The sequence below is a fragment of the Psammomys obesus genome, unplaced genomic scaffold (genome assembly GCF_907164565.1).
Source record: "Psammomys obesus unplaced genomic scaffold, mPsaObe1.curated_primary_1811, whole genome shotgun sequence".
Lineage (NCBI taxonomy): Eukaryota > Metazoa > Chordata > Mammalia > Rodentia > Muridae > Psammomys > Psammomys obesus.
The window spans coordinates 38,008,964-38,036,789 of NW_026585895.1; the positions used below are offsets into that span (position 1 = coordinate 38,008,964).

At 38.6% G+C, this 27,826-nt stretch overlaps 1 protein-coding gene across 2 annotated transcripts in view; it reads left to right on the forward strand.

Moving 5' to 3' along the window:
• The window catches only part of Gtdc1 (glycosyltransferase like domain containing 1), a 401,908-nt gene that overhangs the window by 319,276 nt on the left and 54,806 nt on the right, over positions 1–27,826 (forward strand). For both annotated transcript variants that reach the window (XM_055600706.1, XM_055600707.1), the window contains one exon: positions 12,159–12,506. In XM_055600706.1, coding sequence (XP_055456681.1) covers positions 12,159–12,506 — 348 coding nt within the window. The remainder of the gene's footprint in view (positions 1–12,158; positions 12,507–27,826) is intronic.

The following is a 27,826-nucleotide window of genomic DNA, read 5'->3' on the forward strand; positions in this document are numbered from 1 at the left end:
TGTGTGTGTGTGTGTGTGTGTGTGTGTGTGTGTGTGTGTGTGTGTGTCCGGCTGTTGGTCTCTGAATTTGTTCCCATTTACTGCAGGAGGAAGCATCTCTGATGATGGCTGAGTCAGGCCTTGATCTATGACTATAGCAGAATGTCATTAGAAATTATTTTATTGCTGCATTCCTTAATAGAACAATGGCATCTGGCTTTACTATCCCTGAACTAGCTAGTCTCTGGTTCTCAGTCACCCAATCAGTGTCAGGTATTGCTATCATCTTGTGGAGTGGATCATACGTCAAATCAATTATTGGTTGGTAACCCCCACAAACTTTGTGCCACTATTACAGTAGTATGGCTTGTAAGCAGTACATATTATAATTTTTGTTCTTCTAAGAGCAAATAATTGTATTGAGGTGGGCCTTTTATGAAACTCACTTGGTTGACAATAGCATGAACATGGCAGAATTAAAAATGCTGGTGGTTGTTCAGGGGATCAAACCTGGAGTCAATTCTCTTTGCATTGGCTCCTTTTTGTATGTCTTTAGTTCTTTCCAGGTGTTTTTGAGCATTGCCTGAAAGGTATTTCTAAAATTGATAATTCTCAAAGAACACATACATTTAGTTTACAGGGTCAGAAAGAACAAAAGACATTTTATAATAGATGTCAAAACCCTTATTCCCAGCCCTCATGTTCCCACCACTGATAAAATTTTTCATTTTTATACATTTGTAATTTATTGTTCTTTAAAAATACATATTGCATCACAACTTTTTACCACTGGGGTGTTGCTTTAGCTCTTTTTGTATTTCTGTGGGGTGATTTGTTTTTGTGTGTTCTGTTTTATTAGCCTATCCTGAAGCGTAGCCTATCAAGTACTAGGAGTAAAGGTGTACATTGCACCTTGATAGAAAGATACAGGAATTTGGGGTTTTAACCTCAAATATTTTGGAATTACTGAGTGCTTATACTTGGATTGAATTTTCTTTTTCATCTTTTATTTTTTTTAAGTTGGGTACTCGATCTCATTCAGTACAAAACTATTTGTTTTATCTGTTTTTTGGTTATTACACCCACAATGTTTTTCTCATTCAGCTCAACTTTAATTTTTTAGAGCAAGACCTTAAAAGATGATTAGTTCTTTGGAGCCAGAATTTGTTCACTGATGACTATTCTCTTCAGTGAAACAGAGATCAACTTGTTTTGAGAGTCACCATTCAGTTTCTCTGGGTCAATCGAGTTAGTTTCCAGAGAAAAGCTTGGGCTGTCTCCTGGAAACTTAATCTCAAGCTGTCTGGGAATAAAATGGGGATATGTCAGTAGAAAGCCACTAGTGAATGGGCTTATTTTCCTTTTTAACTCACCCTTACCATAATTCTTGTCTGGTCTCTGGTCCAGAACTTCTATTTGAGATCCTTCTTGACATGGAAGTTGACGAGAAGAATGTAGTTGATGGGAGAGACTGGAAGAGGTAATGGGGCTTTGGCATTAAATTATACAGAATTACCTTCAGTTGTGCTTCTATTCTAGTTTCCAACTCCACCTCCATGGACCCCTAGAGTAGGCTATTCTTGATCCTTTCAGAGCTTTAGCAGCACAATGATCGGCCTCTCAGATAACACCCACACCCATGTATTCTCACTTGTGCTGAGCCTTACGTTCTTTTCCGTTCAGGAACCACACAGCCATTTGCATTCCATCTTCTGAAATTCCACTGACATTTTTTTTTCTATTGGCATTTCCCTCTTTTTTGACTTTGTACTTAAGAGTCTCTGCCTTCACCCATTATTTTGGAGAGATTCAAACAACAGAGGGAAGCTATATATTGTTGTTGGCTCTGTCGCATTTGTCCTAAGCTGTTCTTCACATCAAAGCCAGAGTGTTTATACAGATCTCTGCTGACCCAAAAATTCTCCAAGGGCTTTAGCCCCTTCACTTGGATTGTTAAGGACAAAAGCCTCCCCTGTTGATTTGTCTGGCTTCATTTTCCATCATTCTTCTCCCCAACTTTCTGCCTATCTTCCACCCAATTAGTGCTCTCACTGTTTTTTACCTTTTTCTTTCTGAATCATGTCTATCATGTGCTTGGCCATTCAAGTGTGTGACGCCCTCCCCCCCCCCCCAGTTAGAGTTCTGCTAGTTAACTTTGCATTACTACAATCAAATACCTGAGGTAGCCAACATATAGCAAAGAAAAGGTTTATGGTCCTTACAGATTTATAAGTTCAAAGTCCAAGATGAGACTTCCCCATTTATTTGGCTTTTGCTAAACATGGCAGATGGTGACACATATGGTGAAAATATGTGAAAAAGCAGTCTCATCTTAAACCAGAGCAGAGAGGGAGGGTGGGGCAAGCTCAGCCTCCTATATAGTAATGCTTTGCCAATGTTACCCTTTGACCTCATAAGAACTTCTTTCCTTGGCAGGTCCCAAATTATCTAAAGACCTTGCCCCTAATCCATCTCCCCAGAGACTTTCTGGGTACTCTCAATAGCATCACCCTTTAAAAAAATTTTCAAACCATAGCAACAGTCCACCCCTCACTTTCCTACCTGGCAAACTTCTGGCCCTCGTGAGAGCAGAGATGTGCATCCTCTTCTCGGCAGTTCTGGAGACAGACCATCTCCAGATGTGGTTTCTGCTGCAGCTCCACCCAGCTTCCTCCTGACAGGAGCAGATCCCAAGCTGAGTTCTATGAGAGCGACTGGCCATTTGGTCTGTCATGTAGCACATGTAATTTTGATTGAATGGTGGATGATTTTTTTTTTCTCTAAACCTTTTTTATTCAGTGTTTTCACTGGGTTTTTTTCTTCATACCTTTTTTAAACCTTGATTAGATAGTAGAAATGGCCCCGAATAGAGGGTGTTCCTAATTAACTTATTTTTTTTATTTACTTTGCATACTTTTATTTCAAATGTAAAATTAACAACATTATCTTATAACAGTAGTTCTGATTAAGGCTGGTTTCTGCAGCTTATATATTAGAATTCAGTATAATCAGAACATGAGTAAACAAGTACCCAACATTATATGTAACATTTAATAATAGAGGGAAAGATGAACTTTTGATGCTCTGAGAGTTTTCTCTTATTTTCACTGTCAGCCTAGATACAGCTCTTCCCACTCCATTATTTTCCTGGTACCCTTTCCGGAAGTTACACCAATTATGGTATTGTATCTGCTTTCCACTTTTCCTACCACACTGCATCATAAAACCATGACGTACCCCTAGTGAACATGCCAGAGTGGACAAGGAGAAGCCCAAGGAATTATAGACAACTGAGGAAAGCTGGGAGCAGGAGAGATGCTCTTCCCAATTATCCATGCCTGAAAACATACATCAGCTAACACTTTATGGACTGAGCATGTGACATTTATGAATATACATTTTCAATTGCTGTGAAGAGACACCTTGACTGCTTCAACTCTTAGAAAAGGAAGCATATAACTGGGGACTTGCTTAAAGTTTCAGAGGCTTATCATCCATTACCATCATGGCAGGGCACATGGTGGCACACAGGCAGATGTAGCACTGAAGTAGTAGCTGAGAACTACATTCTAGCCCATAGGCAGAAGGCACATAGAGAGAAAGAGACTAAAACCTGAAACCTAAGAGCCTACCACAGTGTCATCCTTCCTCCAACAAGGCCACACCTCCTAATCCTTTTCAAATAGTGTCATATCTGGTGACTAAGCATTCAAATATATGAGCCTAAGAGGAAGATTCTTATTCAGACCACCACAGTGTGTGTTTATGCATATATGCAGGCAATAACAGTTGGTGAATAAAAGAGGCCATGAATTTAAAGGAAAGTGGGGGAAGGGCATTTGGAAGAGTTTGGAGGAAAGGGAAGAGAGAAATTCTGTAATTATAATCCTTAAAAAAAAAAGAAAGAAAAGAAAAAAAGAAACTTGTCATACTCCAAAGGAAATGGTCCAATTGGAAACCCTGCCTAAATTATTTTAGAAAGAGGGAAGTGATTCTCTCTTTAATTCCATACATTTTTTCCCACCTTTTTTTTTTCAAACCTCTAAATAATGTGTCCTCCCAAGAGGGAGAAAAAGAACCCTGGGATAAAGCCCATGAGTGGAGGCCACTTCCAGATCTCCATCCAAGTGTATTATTTTTTTAATGAGACTTGCGATTCCAGGTGTAGTGAGGATAATTACGTGCTAAAAAAGTAAATACTTAACAAAGCAAGTTAATCACTGTGTGTAAAATAGCCCATTCCTCTAGTTTTCAAATATACATTGGGGGAATGTTTTTATGCTTCTATACTGCATTAGTGACTTTTACATTGCTGTAGCCAAACACCTGACAAAGACACTTTAAAGAAAAAAGGATTATATTGGCTCATAGAGACATTAGTCCATTGTGGCAGAGCTCAGGGTAGCAAAGCCAGTAGTGAAATGCTTCAACCCAAGGCAGTAGCATGTGTTACATTGCATGGACTAGAAATCAGAAAATACTAGATCTGAATGAGAGGTAGATATAACCTACACAAGCTTACTCTTAGCTACTTTCATCTGCATGCTTTCTCCTAAAAGTTCTACAATACCTAAAGCACTGCTCTTCCCTGGGGAACAAGTATTCAGAACATGAGCACAGTGGAGGAGACATTTCAGATTAGAACCACGGTACTTAATCATCATTAAGCAAGATGAAAAAAATAGAAGTTCTGAGCTACAAAAGAGTCCATAAGTAAATTATACAGTTTGTGAAGCATTGATTGATGGTATCAGAAAACATTTAGTTTTAAAGTGTTGTAGCAGGCTACACATTTAACTCAGTGGCTGAGCATTTGTACAGGCAAAGTCTGGGATTTAATCTCTACCACTGTTAAAAAGAGAGAGAGATAAACAGAAACAACAACAGCAAAAATGATGATATGGGTAACCTCTTGCACATAGAAGTTTAGCTATCTGTTGAATAAGTCTCTGATTATTAAACACAGTGTTTTATTTACTGACTGAGGGATGCAGTTATACTCAAGATGACCTTAAGAAGATTCCAGCATTAGATAATGTATACAAGGACAAAGTGATCAGAAGGCTGCACAGAGGTCCACAGTGCCAAGAGATTGGAGGAAAAGAAGGAAAAATAAGTATAATCTAAAAAAACCTTCATCCCCTGTGGAGAGCAAATTCTATCCTTGAAGTTTTAGCTAGGGATTTTTCTCAACTACCAATTACTAGAGGAAATCTTGTGTAAGCCAGAATTTAGTTGTTACCTTAGAGAACTTCTTTGTCAGGGCAGTAGAAATACTGAGAAGTTCATGTTAGCAAGGATGCAAGATAGCTTTCATATTCTCAAAAATTCATAAGGACTTTGAATTTTCTGTGTGAGAAGACTATCTCCTTAAGGGGTTTTATAGAATTTGCTAAGGTGAATTGTTTATAAAAGTAGGCAGTTAAATTAGCAAAGTATACAGTATAAAATACTTTGAAATTAAGAAAGAATGGAGAAACAAGACAACCATTTAAGATAAGTAATACCAATCTTCTGAGAAAGTCTATATAAGCAAATGGTAAAAGAAAAGTTACCCCTAAGTGTTAGATTTGTAGAAATTACTTTTGTAAATCGTGGTGGAAAATAAAAACAAGTAGAATAGGCTCCTGGGAACAAAACCATTGGTTCCTTAGGACAGCCTTATATCCTAGTCATTTAAAGAGGAGGTGTCAGGAAAGCAGCCTTTACAATGCGAGTGACAGTCATGGGCGGTTTCTCTCTCTCTTTTCTAGAGGAGCCCATCTTTCCTAATTGTCTCATCTCTGGCACCAGCACAGCTAATGAGGCCTGCCTGGTGACCACAATCCTTTTGAGTTTCAGCATGCATTTCTTGGACCCATGAATAGTGGGAGAGGATCTCCTTATTGATTTTAACTGAAACTAAATTTTGTGGACCCTCAGTTCTTTTTTTATTTTATCTATCTATCTATCTATCTATCTATCTATCTATCTATCTATCTATCATTACAATTTATTCAGTTTGTATCCCAGCTGTAGCCCCCCTTCCTTGTCTCCTCCCAGTCCAATCCACCCTTCTTCTTTTCCCCCTATGCCCTTCCCTTAGTCCCCTGATAGGGGAGGTCCTCCTCCCCTTCTATCTGACCCTAGGCTGTCAGATCTCATCAGGACTGGCTGCATCTTCTTCCTTTGTGGCCTGCCAAGGCTCCCCCAGGGAGAGATGATCAAAGAGTCCATCATTGAGTTCATATCAGAGACAGCTTCTGCTGCCCTTACTAGGGTACCGACTTGGACATTGAACAGCCTATGGGCTTCATTTGAGCAGGGGTTCTAGATCCTCTACATGCATGGTCCTTGGTTGGAATATCTGTCTGAGCAGCTCTAGGCTTCAACCTCATTTCTTATTACAAATTCTGTCTTATCCAAACAAAATATTCTTGTTTTCTGTCCTCTCAAAACTGATGTCAGTATTTCATGTTACCTTCGAATGTGTACCAATGGAACACAAATTTTGTTTCAGTCACAAAATATTAAATATTAAAAAAAAAACAACCTCACCTATTGCAATGCTGTTTGATGTCTCATTCTCCAAAGCAGTTTGCTGGGTGTGAGGGATCCTGACTGGCTCGCCTGTGCCTTGAATCTATTCAAACAACATTAAAAATACTTTCGTGAACATGTGCTACATATTTTATTAATACCCATAGTCATCACCAGTGAAAAAGAGCATGCCTCCATACCCCAGCCAACCAACCAACAATAGGACTCTGCTTAATACTGACTTATGAATGCATTGTTATAATTAGCGTGCACCTCTTTGCTTGTGATTCTTTTATTTAGTAAAGATAGCGTGGCAGGAGGCAAAGAGAATATGTATACAGTCAAATTCTGTGTCAAGAGTTTTGCTTTTGTACTTTATAGATATGCTCTAAAGAATATAAATCTGCTAGCCATATAATTGATGAATTGGAGACATGTGGGTGAGCATGATCTTTTAATTATCTTTGCTATTTGCTTATGTGGCTGAATTCTAAAAATGTTAATTTTGTAATTAATTTCTAACACATTGTTGGGTAACAATGAATAGGGTTGTTTTATTTTGTCTTGTTGTACATTTCCCAAGGGTTTAGATCACTGAATTTTCTGTATGTGATTCCTGGTTAGTTTTAGAAGTTACTTATTTCTTATTCCTCTTTCCTTTCTCCTTGAGTTAGTTTCAGTTCAAGAATACACTGAAATCACTTACTTGAACATGGTTGTTGTTGTTGGTTTTTTTCTGTCATCTGTATTTTCTTAACCATATCTTATTCTGTCACTTTCCTGTGAAATCAATGCCTTCTTTCCTATATCCTACTAATACTGTCTACTAATAAAGAACCCTGTAGAGTTTCTGCTTTGGGGTCATCATTCTTCCAAATGAATGACTCCTCCCACCCCTCGTGCTATTGCTGGTGTATTGGCAGTTCATAACCCTGCCCCAGGCTGTTTGCCTATGGTTCTTCAGGCCTCAAGTAGCATTTCTTAGAATCTACTGGGCAACTCATTAGTTCTGAAGATGCCATGTTAGGGAAGTTTCTTGTTCCATAGACTGCTAAGTTTGGGGGAAAAATTTTTATAAACCATCTATACTAGGTACACAAAGGAGTGGATAAATGAACATTTGTGTAGTGCTTGGTAGTATGCAACTTTAGAAGCCCTGTAATGAATAAATGTTGTTTCACCCAACATTTCCTAAATGTGTTTTCTTATGAAACATTTTCTGATGTCCCATAGAATTGATGTTTCATAAAACAAAATCTGTGATACTACATCCTGAAGTGCAAAGTGGTGAGCAATCAGGCAGCCTACTGTGCAATTTAGCATTCTCTTCTCTCTTCTCTGCCCGTTAACACTGTGCACGGCCCTTTATCTTAATTCACCCACCACTCTGTATCAGTTGTTAAATTACCTGTTGTCTTCCCCATCTCGGAAGGTTCTGACAGTGCTTCAGAGGCATTCCTGATCCCTGTTCTGAAAGGCAAGGCACACTTCTTTTGTCTTTTCTTCTCTCCTTATTTTAGACCCTTCTCTCTGTCTCCTCTTCAGCAACTCCACTGGATTTGGAGCTGAGGAAGAGAAGGGAGTGTTGAGACTAGAGGCTGTTTGCTGAGTCCCTGTAGGTTAGTGCCAGGGCATCATATCCATTTCCATGTCAGCCTATCTCTTGCCAGGGCATCATGTCCATTTCCATATCAGCCTATCTCTAAGGTGTTTTTGAAAGCATGAGAACAGTTTATAGCAGGCATCTCTTGACTCTAGATTATAAATAGTGTCTAGTTAAGAATATTCTGGATGGGTTAATTAGAGTGGTGACTGTTATTAAGCAAACTGCTTGTTAGTATTATGCCTATTTGAACTTGGTATTGATGAGAAGTAATTGACCACAGAGCTGCATTCAGAAAAGCAGAAAGGCTGTTGTTTTTACATTTCTATTAGGGCAGTAAATTGTTTACATAAAAATCTCTATGAAAATATGAGCTCCAAGGCACAGAGATTCACATTGTGTAGAATGATGAATAATATTTATTTTCTGATTGATGTGTTTGTCCAGCCTGCCTAAAAGCCAGCTTTATTGAAATTTAGTGGTTGAAATGTGTTTTATTTACTATCACTTTTGATACAAACTATATGACAGTAGTGTTTTTAACTTACCCCTATTAAAGGAGGTATCCTGTTAAATCCAGGTAACTACCTAAATACTTCTTTGGGTGACAATCACTATAATAAATAGACTGTTAAAGAAAAATGTGAAAATATGTATAAATAAGAAAAAAATTGCTTGTAACCACCTTCTTCTAAGTACTGGATTGTTATCTATGTTATTTATTGGTATTTTGTCCAGCTCAATTATTAAGTTTCCCTAGCTCTAGCATTCCATGGGGAATTTATTCTATGAGCTAATAAATTATACCGTCAGGGAGTTTTTCTTGAAATTCAGCTTAAAATTTCCCATTCTTAATTTTATCTCATTATTCCTAGTTATAGCCCCTTGTACCAGGCTAAATAATTATTCTTTCTCCTTAGAGACTCCTATTATGTATCCATCTAGTTGTCACTTCACCAGGCCATTCATATTTAGCTCCTTTAATCTGTCCTCAAAAATCAACTCTTCCATTGCCTTAATCATTATTATTGCTCTTCTAAAAACTATCTAATTCTCAAACATCTACAGTTGTTAGGGGTACCAGTAAAGTCAGCATTCACTGAGACTCAGCTTCTTCCTGCCTCTGCAATAGGATCCAAAACCCACTGTACCTTTACTAGGCCAAGTCAGCACTTGCTCATCTGGGCTAGGTCAAGATGTCTCCAGAGGCGCTTTCCTTATGTCCATCCGATTTCAAGATTGATTCTGATCTCATGGGTTCATGAGACCTGTAATCTCTTTGAATTACTGTCCTGTTTATATCCTGCATCTTCCCATGTCCTTACTCAACTACCTATCAAGGCAGCTGCCACACCTGTCTTAACCTGGGAGTCTGATCATCCTGAGCTTGTTGTGCAAAGCACATGGAGTACAATCAGGCCTAGAACCTGTCACAAAATTCCTTGTCAGTTATCAACTCCTTTGGCTTACAACCCTTGAGCTAATCTCTATCTCTTTTAATGTGTAGTTTCCTTCACATGCTGGACAGTGTAGATTTTAATAGAGTAAGATGGGCCATGATACTCTTTTCTAAAAATGAAGATGTTGTTTTGATGTCCATTGATTTATTTGTAATTGTAAATCTCTTGTGCACTATTTGTAGTTTTGTTGGAATCTTTTTTTCCTTTTGTTGGCATACTTTATCTGCATAAACAAGTAGACTCACTCTTCTGCTGCTTTCCAGATGTATCTGAGGCCGGAGTATCCTTCTCTTACCATTGTGCTCTTTTGTCCAGGAAGTTAAAGATTTGTCACACACACACACACACACACACACACACACACACACCCTTTGTGGTCATCAGTGAGAACTTAAGATGCCCTTCATATTTTGAAATTGGTTTAGGAGAAAAAAAAACCAAGTTCATTTGTTACTTTAAAATTTCTGCAGCTATGAGGTGAAATCTGTGAATGCCCAGTCTTCTTCCCACTTCAAATCAAAGACTGTCTTAGTATTTTATTGAGGTACTTATAGAATTAGTACCAGTCTTTGGAGTTTCTTTTTCTGTGCTGCCATTTGTTTAGCAGTAAGGAAAGAAGGAGTTACATGTATCTCATTGATTTTTCTCTAATTGTTTGAAATCAGAACGAGGCTTCATAAAACAAGCATGGGCTCCCTAAAGATATCTTTTGATTTTAGAATCTTCGTGGTATGCTATATACAGGCTGTTCAGTTCACTCCCCTGTGCTTTCTATTGTTGCTCGTCAGGCCTGACTTTAGGGCTAGCTAACTCTCTCTTCCTATTTCCATAAGCACTTTCCTCACTCCTCCATGCACCTGTTTTTGTTTCTTACTTTGTTTTTTAATATCTTTTACTGTATATACTTCCTGCCCAGCCCTCCCCCACCCTCACCCTGTGAAGGGAGCATGTATACACACTTTTATGTTCTCATAAAAGAGAAACTTTTAGTTCTCATCTCCACCTTTATTCACCTGGCTTGAAATAAGGGATTTTAAGAAATAAGTCTTCAGATTTCACACTTGGTATCAGGTTTTTTTATTTGTTTGTTTTCTGTTCCTTTCCTCTTCAGCTTTGCAAGAAAGCTGTTAATTATCTTTTCAAACTACCCCCTTCCCAGTAAATCTAGCCATTCATCACACGTTGCAGTTTTTTACTCTATTTCTCAAGGCCTTCCTGTATTCAGAATCCCACTTCTTTACTTAGCAAGTGTTCCAACAGGAATAGCGCTAAGTTCTTGTGTCTTACACACCTATCTTCCTGTTTTTCACTGCAAGATTTCTGCCTATTCCATCCTACAGAGACTCTGTGAGCATTAGCAGCCATCAGCATGGAACAGGCTGAAGTGCTGAGCTGCCATACTCCAAGGCCTTCTGATTGGGTCTTGTGCTTCTGTTTACATATCCTGAAGAGGAAGGCTTCTGATTCATCTCTATAATGTGGCATTACCCTCTCCAAATCACTTTCTCCATTTAGAAATGTTCCTTCTACTTCCAGGAATTTTCTTCCCACCCACCTCTTAAGTACATGCATTCTCAATTTACGCCATGACTCCACAATTTAGGAAAAGGCCTAGTCTCTGGATGGGCTTACAGAATCCTGAGAGTTCAGTCACCTGGCCCAGCCAGGGCCTCCTGACCTGCTTCATGAACTCTTGGTTGTGTGCTCCTTCCAGAGCAGGCCCTCTCCCGACATGTCCTTTTTTGCTATGCCCTCAATACACAACTTACCTGCTTTGCACATCTTTCAACAAAGCTCTCATTAAGCCTTTACTGATATGCAAGCCAGGAGTACCCTTTTATTTCCCAGTTTCAAAAGTTACAATGTCTGTTGTATATAAGTGTTGCTAGCATAGGTGTTCACTCCCCTTTCTCTCACTGTAAGCACTCATGATTTGCTTCCCATAGATGGGCAGCTCCTTGAAGTTAGATCTTTTAATGGCTTTTTGATTTTAGGTTGTATTCAAATTTTTAAAAAGATTTTGTTTTATTTCAGTTCTTTGCAATCAGTACCATATTTAACTCTGACAATGCATTATAGGAAAAATGTAAAAATTACAGAGTGAGTAAAATAAGCTTCAGGAACCATCAGGCAGATCAATTTAATAGAAAGTATGTATAGGTTCCCAGGATCCAAAACAGCCACATGACCAGAAATGGCAAGAGTTAATTGAGGAAGTCTCAGATATTGTCAGTGAATAAAGAGTGTCCTCGGCCATGGACTGCCTAGAAACCACAATATGGGAAGCTAGAAAGACAATGAGTAAGAGATGATAAACCACATCTATAGTTGTGTGCTCTACAATATGTGCCACACCGGTTTGTAGCCACAAAAACTCTTTGAAAACTATTAAAAGAAAGTCGTGACCAACGTCAAACCTTTGAACTTTCTCTTGGTGACTAATACTTGTTGCACTTTCCTGAGAACTTTTGTTATAACATCTTTATTTTTTTCCTCATTTTTGCATGTTGTCACTGTGTCCTTATAGGAAGGTAAGGGACCAGTTTTACTTTTTTTTTTTCTCACAAAAAGCATATTGCGTTCCCTTTTTGTAACAGATTCATGCCCAAGCACAAAATAGCCCACTTAAGGAGGATGCTCAGCCTTATTGGAAATAGTGTTGCAGCTCTGTCCGAGATGCTTCTTTCCAAACCAGAGCAGTGGGATTCTAAGAAGTTACTGGAGAATTTTGAACAAGAGTCTGATAAACAACCTGGCCTTGATGCTGAACAGGAAACCATGGACAACCCATCAACCCATAAATCGTGCTTGGAGAAGTCCAGCCTGTCAGATAACTCAGGCTCTCTTCCTGTGAGCGAGGAGAATTGGGCTCTTGATGCTAGCCAGCTTTTGTGTGGAGCTGATGATCAGCAAACACCATTGCACATCATATGGCCTCACAGGTGGTAAGTCAAGATACGTCATTTTATAAGAGTTTTACATAATGGGCTTTGGTGGTGGGCTTTCTAACTTGCTGTCCTTGTAGCTTTAGAAAAGGATCACTTGAATTTGCATTCACAGTTCACGTGGTAGTATTACTGTACAGGTACAGCACCAAGGCAGCACTGCCCATAACTGTACATTAATTATTGCGCTTTTACTCTATATGTGAATGATAGATAGTATCTGTAATGATTAATAGCAGCCAGACCCATTTAGAAAATCAAATCTTATTCAAGAAGTTTCAAAGTAGAAAAATCAGATACCATTATACACTCAACAATGACCGTTAATCCAGAATTATTTCACAGATGGTCTTCCACAAACCACATCACTGTTAAAATAATAATTTCCATTTTTGATTCTTACTTTGTCCAGTGTCAACTGGACAGTTTGATTTTACTTGTCTTCGTGTGTGTGTTAGTGCATGTGAAGCGGTCTGCCTCCTCCCAGATGCTTTTGTATTGTGCTAGGCAAAACTGCAGCTGAATGTCTTCTCATCACAGCAAAATCAATGCAACATATAATCCCACCAAATGTAAACTCATAAACCTAGCCCTGGCTTCTATAAATTAGGATTTAAGGAGGTAAAATGTCCTGATAATCTTCTTGCATTAGGCATGAATATTTTAATCTAGTTTTTTTTTTTTTTTTTTTTTTTTTTCCTCCCAGTTAGTTTAATCTGCATGTGGCCTGATTAGAGTTGCTTCCCCTACAGATTATGGCCTCTTTATTGCAGCAGTGCTGGGCTGATCATTAGGTCCGATTGAGAGCAACTGTTTGCAGGTGAAGTAATAAGCAGACACACCGGCAGGAAAGCGCCTTTGCCCAGGATTTGCCTCCAAGCACATTAAAACTCCTCCAGCTCTCCCAGTTGATCTGCAGCATCTGGTACCTAAAGGGATTTTGTCTTTGATTCTGAATGCATGAACCTGAAATTTAGGGGCTAAGTGTTGTTATGAGATGCAGTTTGGGGTTTGTTTGTTCACTGTCACTCTTCCAGCATCATGTTATACTCAGAATGTCACAAGGCTCAGTACTCTTTCATGTGATATGAGATACATACCGATTTGAAGATAAACTACAGATCCTCATTTACTACCTTCTGAAAACCTCACTTATTCCATTAACCTATGCTTCTCTCTAAATGAATAGTTATTACAAGAAAGTCAATTCTAAAAAGTTTGGTTCTGGATTTTCATAAAAATATTAAGTAATTTGGAGACTGTGGGTATAAAACAGCAATATACAGGCGAGATTGAGAACCATGTTATTCAATACTTTGCACAAAATTAGACAGAGCTATGTTAATAAAATTAACAATATTAAATTGAATAATTCCCTCTCTTCCTTTGTATATTTTTGCTTTAATTTAATTTAATTGCCTAAAGTTAGTTGCTTAAAGAGATGCAGCATGATGTTTGTGCACATTCTTATTGTTAAAGCTAAATTATTTTTAATTTGGAGAAGAGGGAAAAAAGCCGCATCAGCAAGAGTAAATGCCAAAATATAAAAGTAACACATTCATCCTTACGGGTAATATAGTAGAACATTGGAAACTTGGAGGTTGCCAGACACATAGCTAACATTAGGGCTAATTTTGAAAATCTAGCGTGCAGTCAATTTTACTGATGCCTGGGGACATACAAGGTAGAAGCTGACAAGAGAACTAATTTTGTTTGGGTTATTTACTGCTATGCATCATCCACGGGTTCCCGCCTGACACACAGCTATATGAAGGGGATATTATCACACACTAAAAATTTATGTTGACATTCGATATTTGTTCAATATGTCAGCAGTATTACTTTCATAATCAAAAGAGTAAGAAAAAGAAAAAAGAAAAGCACTTTATGCTCATATAGATATATCTTTTTAATAACAGTCTATAAGGTTAATATAGTTTACCTTTGAGAGTATACAATGAAAACAAGCAGGGTTAGGAGGGGAAATGACAGAAAGCATCAACCCGAGCTGTTTGTTTGCCATTACCTACGCGAGCCATGTCAGCTCTCTGGCCCGCGTCTGATAGCTATTTGTTGTACAGAGAGCACAGCATAAAAAAAAAAAAAATATCAAACTCTTAATACTATTGTGTGCCCATAACCATCTGTCACTGCTAGCCTGGAGATGAGAGGAAGATTAGGAGGAATAAACACTGAGCCGCCGAGCATTGGTAAAGCCTTCGGGCAAAAAACTCTTGTGGGGACATCAAAGACATTCTAATTCCGAGGCAGTCAAGGATTACAGTGTGTAACCTGTGCTGACAACAGATAAATGACTGGCAATATTGTGCCAGAGCTGTTGGGTCCTGCATGGAGTACTGATGATGATGATGATGATGTTATCTTGCAGAATGGACTCTGCTGGGATAATTTTATGATAAAACACTTTTTTCAAATGCCACTGGGTCTAGGCAGACATTTACTAGCTACAGGGGTAGCAATCAGTTTCTTCAAAATTTACTGTTCTAAGCCCATTAGAGTTCCGGCACAGCAAGACTCTTCAATGAAAAGCTAAAATGCCTATGTTTTCTTTAGGAGAATATATGCAAATGTTGGAAGCTGAACTCCTACCCTTTAGTGGTAGGTGCTTTATCATCTGATTTATGTAAATTTGCTCATAAAAATCCAGTTTATTTTTAATTGGTGAATATGAATTAGAAAATTAAGACTCTGGTTCAGCATTCATCCCCAGCTTCAAGCACACATTCATTTAGACTTCCAGTTGTATGGCTGGAAATCCTATCATTGACCTATCGCAATGAATTTTGTTTTCAAGGAAAGCAAGAGTTCACTGGAAATGAACAGGGCTGTCTGGGTCTCTTATGCAGCCCTTTTCCCTTACAACTCCATCCTTAGACTTACAGTGCCCTTGTCTGCATCAAGCCACTTTAACTCATGCATTTCATCTGAGTAGCTGTGGGAAGCTCTGCTGTCTGTTGCATTTTTGTCTTGGTGATGCTCGTTTTACAGAGAGGTGTTTCAGGACAGGAGAGTACATATAAAGAAAAAATGGGTAAATGCAGCCCAGGGAGATGGCAGCCCTGCTCTTTCCCCTCCTCAGTATCCTAGGCACTGTGTTGTGAAATCATGCAATTGCGGCTAACTGGAAAATGAAGTAATAGTGAGCTCACTGTACTTCTTCCATGACGGGGTCATGATGGTCTCAAATACGGTGTTAACCTCTAACGTGTACTGAGTCCACCAGCTGTTGAGCCTCTTTGGTGGAATATGTATCAAAATCAAAAGTGACATTTTCTAGAAGATACTTTCTGACTTTATATCTGTGTTAAAATGCCTGTGCATGAGAACAGACCCTTCAATGCAATGTTTGCTCCCTTTTGGTCTTTCTGAATCGGAGATTGCTGAGGATTATAGTGTACAACCTCTGCTGACAGTAGAAAAATAACTGACAGTATTTTTACAGAGTTTCTGAGTTCTCTGCAGAGTAATTTGTTTTCTCATTTCTACCCAGTCTTTAATGTTTTGTTATAAACATCTATAGCACAGCACAGCTAATAGAAATGACTTAGAGAAAGACCTGTGAAAAACACTGCATTCAGCAAGGCTTGTTTTTTTTTTTTTAAGCTGTTTCTTTCCAAGTAGTACAGCACTTCACCAGCTTCCAACCTTTATGTAAATGTTTCTATATCACAACGAGCACAAAGATAAACAAACTGGTAAATGGAGAGTCAAAACAAGTTTAGAGCACAGGGAAAGCTCACACTTGGCCAGGTCCCTGTTTTCCAACTCACACTCTGTAAAATGAGTGGGTCAGTGATATAGTTGGTAGTTGGGGAACCTCTTGCATAGAAAGCCTGATGACCTGAGTTCTATCCCCCAAATCCATGAAGATATAGGAGAACCAATTCCACTCAGTTGTTCTCTGTCCCATATCCACATGCCACATGCTGTCATGTTAATAAGAAAGGTTTACAAAATTCATGGAACACAAAGGGCTTTTGTTTAGATTATACCTGTATTCACTGTCTTACATGATAACTGTAAATCACATTGGTGTTTTTGTTTTTGTTTTTGTTTTTGTTTTTTAGGTGGCTTGTTTGTTTGAGACAGGGTTTCCTCTTACTGTGTTGCTCTTACTGTCCTGAAACTCACTCTGTAGAACAGGCTGGCCTTTAATTTCCTGACTGCTAGGGTTAAAGGCATGTGCCACTATGTCCAGCTCACACTGTCATGTTAAGTAACAAGAATACAGTAACAAGCACATGCTAACACAAATTATGTTTTGTAAAAATAGTTTCCAAAATAAAAAATATTGGTGAAGAATGACATTAATTCACTACATCTCTATACCCGTTACAATGTAAAAGACTCTGAAGAAATTCCTGCTTCATAGAGAGATGTCAATCTGTTGTGCATATTGTAGATGCTCTTCTTTTATGCTAAATCAGAATTTAACACGATGCATTTGTTGAAGGTTAGTTGCAACATGGAGTCTGAAGCCACCAGAAAGCATTACTCATGGTTGTTCCTTGCAGATTGAATAGATGCTTTAGCATCAGGCATCGGTCACATGGAAAGCAGAGGCTCACAGGATAATGCAAGTCTGCTACACACTGACATGATTCATCATGTGATTTTGAAACACCACTATGAGTCTCATAAGAAACATGCTGGACTCTTAAAAAGCTGTTAGGCTCATGGTATAGATAGAGTTTCACCAATATTCTGTTGGTCATTTAAACACTTGAATATGTGATAAAAACACAAATATCAGTTATCTTCCTTAAAGTGAGTTTCACACAATTCATATTTGAAAATATTTGACATGTTCAAGTCCAATTAGCAGTAGTGTGTCTAGCATTCCTACTATTCCACTATTCCTACTATTCAGGTAAGGTATTTTTTAAAGCAAGCAGCTATTTTATCGCAGAAGTCAATCATACAATATTCATCCCAGTCATTATATCTTAATTTACATGAAAGTTCTCTTTTGTACATTTCCAGTTGTGTCACAGAAAGTATTAGAAGATACCTATTAAAAAGATTCAGTGAATTATGAGTAATTTTTACTGTGCCCCTAAGCAAATTCTTAAATGAAACAAATGTGTTTCCTTTTTTTCTTTTTTGACTGGAAAGGCAGATGGAGAAAACTAGGGTACCATTAGTTTCGTATGCTCCCATTGCCCTGAGTTGTGCTTAGCCGCTTCTGTTCCATAAACGCGTGTGTCACACAGTAAAAAGGGAAATTATATCTTAGAATTATTATGAAAAATAGCTTGATATTAAAAACTCCTTGAAAGGGAATGAAACACTCTTGGGAATTCAGAAACTACTATTGCAAACCACTGTGTGGTCATCACCTCTAGCCATTAGAATTGCTTTGTTTTTCATTCTCATGGACTAAATTTTCTGTCCCTGACTGTTAAGATACTGTATTAGCTTAACATATTGTATACTTTTATTTTTTTTAATTTGTATTAATTACAGTGTATTCCCTTTGTATCCCACCTGTAGCTTCCTCCCTCCTCCCCTCCCCATCCTACCCTCACTCCCTCTTCTCCACCCATGCCGCTCTCCCAGTCCACTGATAGGGGAGGTCCTCCTGAGATCCTAGTCTATCAGGTCTCATCAGGACTCATCAGGCTGTATTGTCTTCCTCTGTGGCCTGGTAAGGCTGCACCCCCCTGAGGAGAAGGTGATCAAAGAGCAGGTCAATCAGTTCATGTCAGAGAGAGTCCCTGGTCCCATTACTACAGAACTCACTTGGACAATTAACTGCTGTGAGCTACATCTGTGCAGGAGTTCTAGGTTATCTCCATGCATGGAACTTGGTTGGAGTATCAGTCTCAGAAAGGACCCCTGTGCCCAGATTTTTGTAGTTCTATTGCTCCCCTTATAGAGCTCCTGTCTTCTACAGGTCCTACTATTTTCCCCTTCTTTCATAAGATTCCCTACACTCTGCCCAAAGTTTGGCTATAAGTCTCAGCACCTGCTCTGATACCCTGGAGGGTAGACTCTTTCAGAGGCCCTCTGTAGTAGGTTCCTGTCCTGTTCCCTGTTTTCTCCCTCCTCCAATGTCCATCCTCTTTGCCTTTCTGAATGAGGATTGAGCATCTTGACCTGAGCCCTCCTTCTTAATTATTTTCTTTAGGTGTACAGATTTTAGTATGTTTATCCTATATTATATGTCTAATATCCACTTATGAGTGAGTATATACCCTGTGTGTCTTTCTGTTTCTGGGATACCTCACTCAGGATGATCTTTTCCAGTTTCCACCATTTGCCCTGCAAATTTCATGATTTCCTTGTTTTAGATTGCTGAGTAATATTCCATTGTGTAAATGTAGCACAATGTCTGTATCCATTCCTCAATTGAGGAGCGTCTGGGTTGTTTCCAGCTTCTGGCTATTAAAAATAAACCTGTTACAAACATGGTTGAGCAAATGTCCTTGTTGTATACTTGAACATCTTTTGGATATATGCCTAGGAGTAGTATAGCTAAATCTTGAGATAGCACTATTCCTAATTGTCTGAGAAAGGACCAGATTGATTTCCAAAGTGGTTGTATAAGTTTACATTCCCACCAGCAGTGGAGGAGGCTTCCCCTTTCTCCACATCCTCTCCAGAATGTGTTGTCACTTGAGTTCTTGATCTTAGCTATTCTGATGGGTGCAATGTGAAATCTCAGGGTTGTTTTGATTTCCATTTCCCAGATGACTAAGTACATGGAGCACTTCTTTAAGTGTTTTCTCTGCCATTCAATATTCCTCTATTGAGAATTCTCTGTTTAGCGATATACCCCATTATTAATTGTATTGCTTGATTTGTTGCTTTTTAACTTCTTTAGTTCTTTATATATTCTGGATATTAGCCTTCTGTCAGTTATAGAGTTGGTGAAGATCCTTTCCCAATCTGTAGGCAGTCGTTTTGTTCTGACGACAGTGTCCTTTGCTTTACAGAAGCTTTTTAGTTTCATGAGGTCCTGTTTATTGATTGTTGCTCCTAGAGCCTGTGCTGTTGGTATTCTGTTCAATGAGTTCAAGGCTCTTCCCCACTTTTTCTTCCAGCAGGTTTAGTGTGTCTGGTTTTATATTGAAGTTCTTGATCAACTTTAGTTTTGTACAAGGTGATAAGTGTAGATCTATTTGCATTTTTCTACATATAGAAATCCAGTTAGACCAGCACCATTTGTAGAAGATGCTATCTTTTTTACATTGTATGGTTTTGGCATCTTTGTCAAAAACCAGGTGTCCATAAGTGTGTGGGTTTTTTTTTTTTTTTTTTCAGGATCTTCTATTCAATTCCGTTGATCCAGCAGTCGATTTCTATGCCAGTACCATGCAGTTTTTACTATTGTTGCTTATTTATTACAATGTATTCAATTTGTATACAAGCTGTGGTCCCCTCCCTGGTCTCCTCCCAATCCCACTTTCCCTCCCTCTTCTCCCCCTATGCTCTCCCCTGTACATTGATAGGGGAGGTCCTCTGACCCTAGCCTATCAGGTCTCATCAGGACTGGCTGCACTGTCCTCCTCTGTGGCCTGGCAAGGCAATGCCCCTCAGGGGGTGATGATCAGAGAGCCTGCCACTGAGTTCAGGCCAGAGACAGTCCCTGCTCCCCTTATTAGGGACCACACTTGGAGACTGAGTCTGTGTGCTACATCTGAGCCAGAGTTTAGGTCCTCTCCATGGATTGTCCTTAATTGGGGTATCTACCTCTTCATTGTCCCCAGGGCTCAGGTTTTTTTTTGGCTCTGTTGGTCTCCAGACCTTTTGGAAGTCCTATCTTTTCTAGGTCTTTCTCTCTCCCCCTTCTTTCATATGATTCCCTACTCTGCCCAACATTTGACTATAAGTCTCAGCCTCTGCTTCAATACTTCAATCAGTAGAGTCTTTCCGAGGCCGTCTGTATTGTATTCTAATTACAATTTTTGTTTTAGTAGTTGATAGCAAACAAGTCTTTTTCACATATGAGAAAACTCAAACCAAACAGAGCTTAAGTCATTATGAGTTAAGTAGTTAGGAAACCATAGGCTAGAAAGCTATGATGAAACTACTGAGTGGGCTTTAAGTAAGTGTTTTCTAGATGAGAAAGATAAAGTTGGGGTGGGCATGTTGAGGAACTTGAAGTTACTAGAATGCTTGCAGTTAAAAGGTTTCCTTTTGGGCCACTGAGGTAGCTTAGCAGTAAGAGCTCTTGGCATCAAACTTGACTAACTCAAGTTCCATCCTCAGATCCCACATGGTCAAAGGAAAGATCCAGCTCCTACATGTTATCTTCTGACCTCCACATTTGCACCATTGCTTGTGAATATACACACAAACACACATAAAAATAATAAATGTAAAATATTTTTAAAGTTCTTCCCATTATCTCCTTATTTGAACTGTGGGTTAAGTGTTAGTCAGAGCTTTTCATTTTTAGTAAATTGACTTTTCATGGTTTGTAGAAAGTGCATTTGAAGCACTTTCTATAAAGTAGTGATCAGTTGATTTATGCGAAGTTGATTACAATTAAAGGTATGAATTTAGAAAGGACAAAACTTAGTCATCAGGATTTGAAATGTGACTAATTGAGTAAGCATAAACCCCACCTACCATTGAAATGATTGGCATCCATAACTTTAGAGGCTTTGGTGACCCCTAACCAAAATAGTTGATGTAAAACAGAAACTTATGCATTAATACTGGGTAGTAAAAAAAAATACTGTTTTATTTCTTGAGTTTGAAGTTGAAAACATAACTTCAAAAGCCAAGTCCATACCTACCTCTGATAGGACGTATGTTAGATGACTAGATGACGGCTTGTCTTCGTTTCTCACTGCCAAAACAACTGGAATGGGGTTTTTTTCTGGTCCTTGCTGTAGAGAATGCTTGCAGGTCTGTGCAGGTGCCATACTTCCCATACATAAGAATGGGAAGCCTGGTGCTGGTGTTCAGAGACAAGCATTCTGTACTCAATTTCAATGTGAAATATAAATCTTTTTTTCCAAAAAAAGAAAGTGGCCCTCACACAACACTAATTCTGGGGACAGTGGTCATGTGGATGGCCACATGTCCTCCAGCACACTTGGCTGCTGCCTTCTTGGATTTGAGAGGAAGCTGCTTTCTTCCAATCTCTGAGGAGAGTTGATTCCACAGACCTTTTCAAGTACCTTCAGCCATTCTCAGTGACTTCAGCCAGTTTTGTATTTATCCATCAGTTAGCCAACCAGTGCTCACATGAATAAGGTTCTAATTGATTATTAGTTCCCAAATCAGTTTCTTCAGATATTTTTTTCTTAGAGTTTTTTGGAAAATCTTTTTATTTGTTTGAACTAGCCACATAAGAATTTCAAATTCACACCATTTAAAAAAAAAAACAAACAAGAAAAAAAAAAAGGCCTCTCAAGAATAATTAGAACTTAAAAAGGCACACATACTAACCTAAAATTCCCTGTAATATATTACCTACTAATCTGGCACTGTTAGGTGATTCTATGGCACTCTAGTGTAGGGTATTTCATGAGTAGCAGCAAACAGTACTAAAAGAAATGACAAAAAAAAAGCCCTACCCAATTCCTATGCATAATTCCTAATACTCACTTACAGTCTCTTTTCTGACTGTTTCCCAGACATCAAAATATATAAGCAAAGTTGATGCCATTCAAGGTTGTCATTGCTTCTTGGACTAAGTTTGACTTTTTACATGTGATGTCAGCATAAACAACTTGTACCCATCATCATTATTATCTTGGTGTTGCTATCACTAGAGTAACATTACTACAGTTCCTGTTGCTCTTTCTTTGCGTAATGTGGTTAAAAAGTAGTCCACTCTTGACTCATTTCACAAACATACATACAGTTACTGCAAAAATGTTTGAATCTGGTATGATTTTAACAGACACAAACCACTGTAGACACATCTTCCTTTGCCTCTTCCTGTTTCTTCTGTTGATCCTGTTCTTCTACATTAAACTTTAATTATCATTATCTTTACAGGTGAGTTAGAAACTAGATGACTCACTGATATGTGTGGGTGGGTAGATGTATGGGTGTATAGCTGAATGGAATTGTTTTCCCTTCCATAGGCATCTGCCCTAATTTCAATTCTAGTGATCTATGAATTTCCCTGACTGTGAGATGTTTCCAGGCACTGTGTGCATTGTGAAATTCTATATACTATACAGACATTGAATAGAACCTCATGCTTTCTACATACCTCCTTACTACTTGCGTCATGGTTTAAAAGATGCCATTTATTTATGTTAAATGCCAAAGCTCTCCTGAGTAGATATACAGACTTTGGGAGTGGTTGTTTCAGTAGCTTAAACCTAGACTGAAAGACATGAGAGGACCTAGTCAGAGTGATTGAATAGTTGTGATAACGTTTAGAGTCTTGAGTTGGTGATCAGCTCTTACCTGCTCAGGCAATCAGGATATATGACTGTGCAAGCAAAGAATCAGTGTCTCAGAGCAGAGTTGGAGGTGGTTATGTGACCAGCATTGATTTTAGAAGGCCTCTGAGTTCCTCCTCTGACACTTTTTTATAAAATATCATAGAAATTGTAAATAAAAATCCTTCATGAGCTTGTTAAATATGAAGAACTCATTGTAACAGAGGAATGATAGGTAGCAATTGGGAAGAAAGTCTCAAATTGGTTAAAAATCAAAGTAATTTCTCAGTTGTCGTTGAAAAATAAATCCAGAAGCAAGATCACTAAAGAATGCCTTCTACCTGCTTCTTCACCATAATCCAGGTGCTATTACTAGAAACTTCCACTAAAATCACTTTTTATGTTCTAACTAAAATCCAAGTAAATGGGAGCCCATGACTTTTATAGGTTACACAGAGTGGGGCTGAGAGGGCAGTCTCTCTTTTTCCTTATTGAGTTACCCTGAAGATTCCCCAGGTAGAATATTAAGTTATTTAAGGTTTGGCCCCTTTTATCGTCTTTGTCGGCTGTGCAACTAATTAGCTATTTCAATGATAATCATTTTAGCATCATTTGTTGGTTAAACAAAAGAAGAAAATTCACACAAAGAGGCAGACGTGAGAGAGTAGTGCTTAGTTAGGGAGTGCCTCACAGTGCCCATCTCCTGTTGAAGGAAATGATGTGTCACAGTCTTCTTCAAAAGCATGTCTTTCTTTGCTGTCCTTTTTCATTAATTTAGATAAGTTTCTAAGATGATAAATGATGTTACTTCTAATTATGGTTACATGCAGTTAATTTCCTTCCTTTTTTCCTAAGCTTGGTGTGAAAGGCAGTTTCCTCCCAATGAGTGCAGGGGCGCATTGGTTACTGGGGGGCGGGAAGAAATACTGACAGAGCTGATCTTCCTGTTGCCTTAGCAACACATTTATTTATCAGGGGTTGAAATGACATGAGTTAATATAGCGCATACCTGCTGATCGGCAAACTCCCCTATTTCAGCTGCAGTTGACAATTAAGTCCTGGACAGCTACAGCCAGGGGTTAATGTTCCTCATTAGGAGAACTGGGTCATTACTGGGAAATCAAGGCACTTAAGGCAGCATGGGTAAAATACAAAATTCAGCATCTAGAAGAGTGAGGCTCTTTTATGTTAATTAACCTTATTTTCCTAGGTTTAAAAAAAATCTTACATGAGCATGTCAGTGGATCAATTAATTGAAAAGCTAGGATACTTTACTCTGAGTTGTCTTCATTTCCTTTGCAAGGATTTCATTATTTTATGGAAAATTCTTATGTCTATATGATGAGTAAAAAGGGTATTAAAATTAAGAAGGGAATCATCATGGAAATCAGTTTTACCACAAGGGAGTGAGCAAATAAAAGCCTTGGCGATGAAAATAAATAAGCTTTGCTAATACCTAACCTAAGGAGCAGCATGTAAGCCTGTAAGACCTAGGGTGTTTAGAGGCACTTCTTCCCTTCTTTATTAAGCAATTACATAGCTATTTGACCTTCAGAAACAAAAACTTTGGGAAAGTAGTTCTGGTGATTTGAAACATTCTTGCAGAAGGCTGAGTAGCAGTTAAACAGTAACGCTTTGGTTAATAATTGACTTTTTAAAATACTAGCAAAATTAGTTACACTGGTTGAAAGTTTTTTATTAAACTGTCTGAGTGGGTGTTTTTTTGTACTTGATATGTTCATAAATAATGTATCAAGACCCTTCTTTAAAGCTTTATTTTCTTATTTCTTTAAAGAGCCTTTATGTTGAAAGTGGGATATTTACAGATTAAAAAAAGACTTTTGCAACAGAATCCTGTTCCATCTTCATTATTCCGCTGCCTTCACTGAGGCCTCTTCTTGCTGGTTCCTTCACTTCTGGGACATAGCGGACACTGACAGAAGCAAAAGGATCCTTCTAAGCTTTGTCTCCCAAAGCCTAAGCCTCTTCAACTCTAAACCAAAATTGTATGCTATACTCTTTTTTAAATAAATTAATTAATTTATTTATTTATTACAATTTATTCACTTTGTACCCCCGCTGTAGGTCCTTCCATTTCCTCCCAGTCCCACCCACCCTTCCCCTTCTCCCCCTGTGCCCCTCCCGTGGTCCATTGGTAGAGGAGGATCTCCAACCCTTCTATTTGACCCTAGCATATCAAGTCTCTTCAGGGCTGCATCATTTTCCTCTGTAGCCTGGCTAGGCTGCACCCCCAGGGGAAGGTGATCAAAGAGACAGCCACTGAGTTCATGTCAGAGACAGCCCCTGGCCCCTTACTTGGGAACGCCTATGGAAACTGAGCAGCCCATGGACTTCTTCTGAGCAGGGGATCTAGGTCCTCTCCTTGAGTGGTCCTTGATTGGAGTATCAGTCTCTGCAGGTCCCCCTGGGCACAGGTTTTTTGACACTCTTGTTCTCCTTGTGGACTTCCTGTCCCCTCCAGGTCTTTCTATCTCCCTCTTCTTCCATAAGGTTTCCAGCACTCTGCCCAAAGTTTAGCTATGAGTCTCAGTATCTCCTTCCATACCCTGATGGGTAGAGCCTTTCAGAGGCCCCTTGTGGAAGGCTCCTGTCCCATTTCTTGTCTTCTCCTATTTCTGATGTCTTTTATGTTTGGCCTTCTGAGTTCCAAATGCAGTCTACAGATTCAATGCAATTCCCATCAAGACACCAACACAATTTTTTACAGACAAAAGAACAATTCTCAATTTCATATGGAAAAAAAAAAAAAAAAACACAGAATAGCTGAAAAAATCCTGTACCATAAAAAATCTTCTAGAGGTGTCTCCATCTCTGATCTCAAGCTGCACTGTAGCAACATTAATAAAAACGACATGGTACTGGCATAGAAACAAGCTGGTGGATCAATGGAATCTAATAGAAGACCCAGAAACAAACCAGCACCTGCAGATACTTGATTTTTGACAAAAAAGCCAAAACCATACAATGGAAAAAAAAAAAAAAAAAGATAGCATCTTCAACAAATGGTGCTGGTCTTACTAGATGTCTACATGTAGAAAAATATAAATATATCCATATTTATCACCCTGCACAAAAAAAATAAAGTTCAAGAAGATCAAAGACCTCAACATAAAACCAGACACATTAAACCTGTTAGAAGAAAAAGTGGGAAAGAGCTATACTCTTTTTAAGGTAAAAGCCATTATTTGAACCATACAGCTGTGAGGTAGAATTCTTACTGACCTCCCTTATCTGAGTTTGAGTCACTATTGTGGTTCTTGGAATTATTTTTCATCTGTCAAAAATCATTTTTCTCTTACAGTGAAGTTTTCAGATACTTCCTTAGGAAACAGTCCTCACCACACCCTATGGGTGTTATGTACATTGTGACTTGTTTTTGGACTACATACACTTTTGCTTGTCCTCACATTGGCATGCCATGGCAGCTCTTAGCATACTAGCTAAATAACACTAAATAAATAAGAGAAGGCTGCTTCTCTTAAAACAGTGAACTTCAAGATGAATTGTGCTCTTCAGCTGGAACTAGTCCATGGGTTCAGCAGGAACATTCTCTGGGAGTGGTGCTCTAGAATGAGAACACAAGACAGAGACTGTAGATGTTCCCAAAATTCCTTTCTCGTTTTCTTGGGAAGACTATTAGACCACATTTTCTAGCCTCTATTTGGGGTGACTGCCTGGTTGAATCTTGGCATTTAATCAGAATGATGGAGCCACTTCAAATCCTGTACAATAGAAAACATCCTGAGTCTTCTGTTGTATTCCTCTTCCTTTCCAGCTAGACAGACATGGCAGTTGATGCTGACAGCGTTTTGGAACCTTAGATAACTGTGTACAGTAACACTGCTTGTCAAACCTCTATCTGCCTGGTATTACAAGGTTTTCATATATGCTCAGCCCGTGTAAGCTGTGAACCTGCCCCAGGTGGTCTTTCTAGTGTAATACTAATAGTGAACAGAAGTGGCCAGGATATACTATGAAGATTTTGCCTATAGTGGGCAATGAAGATGCTACTTAGTAAGGTGGAAAACAGTTGAGGAAGAAAATATTTAAAACACTTCATTACCACCTATTACGTTAAAGACATGTTTTTGATTTACAAGTGATAATTCTAATAGGACATCTATACTCAAGTGTCATCCAGATGAGAAGTAAGATCTAAAGATGGAAACCCGGGAGTTATCAGCAGGATATGTACAGCACTGAATTTATCCTAAGTCTATGGGTACCAGTTGTGCCCTGCTTACAGTTTTAGCAGTTGGTCTCTGTCTTAGCCCTGGTTGTGATTGTCAGTTGCATCATGTCTGAAGACAGATTACCCACTCTCTAGTTTTAGTTCCTTCTTTAGAGGAAGAGGTAATATTGTCTGTGTTGCAGGATTGATGATGATATATGAAAATGAGCTAGCACATACAGTTCCTGGACAGAGGGGAAAAACTGATAAACCAGCATTGGCTATTTTTATTAGCCTTGTACTTCATTAGCTTACACAGGACTGTAGTTCTTGCCCACTATCTCCTATTGGTTAAAATCCATTTTTTCTTAACTCTTCTAGAAATAAGAAAAGGAACGAAAGAGCTAAATAAAGTCATCCTTTTTTGTCTCCATTTGCAGCCTACCAAAACAAGTACATACTGTGCAGAAAAAAAAAATGGAATTAAACTACAGAACAAACACTTCTAAGTGGCTGCCTTGTAAAATGAAGTCTATAAAAGGCTACCAAATGTCGCTTCTCATTGTATGACTGTTAGGGCATTACTAATCCTGGATAGAAGGGTTTTTTTAACCTTTTATATCAAGCACTACCACTGTAAAAATCACAAATTATTTCCATTTTTAACAAGACGGATGCCATGAGCCTTTGAGTAATAATGGTGGTGCCTAGATACCAAGAAAATAAAACACATGATTTAAAGATGGACTGGT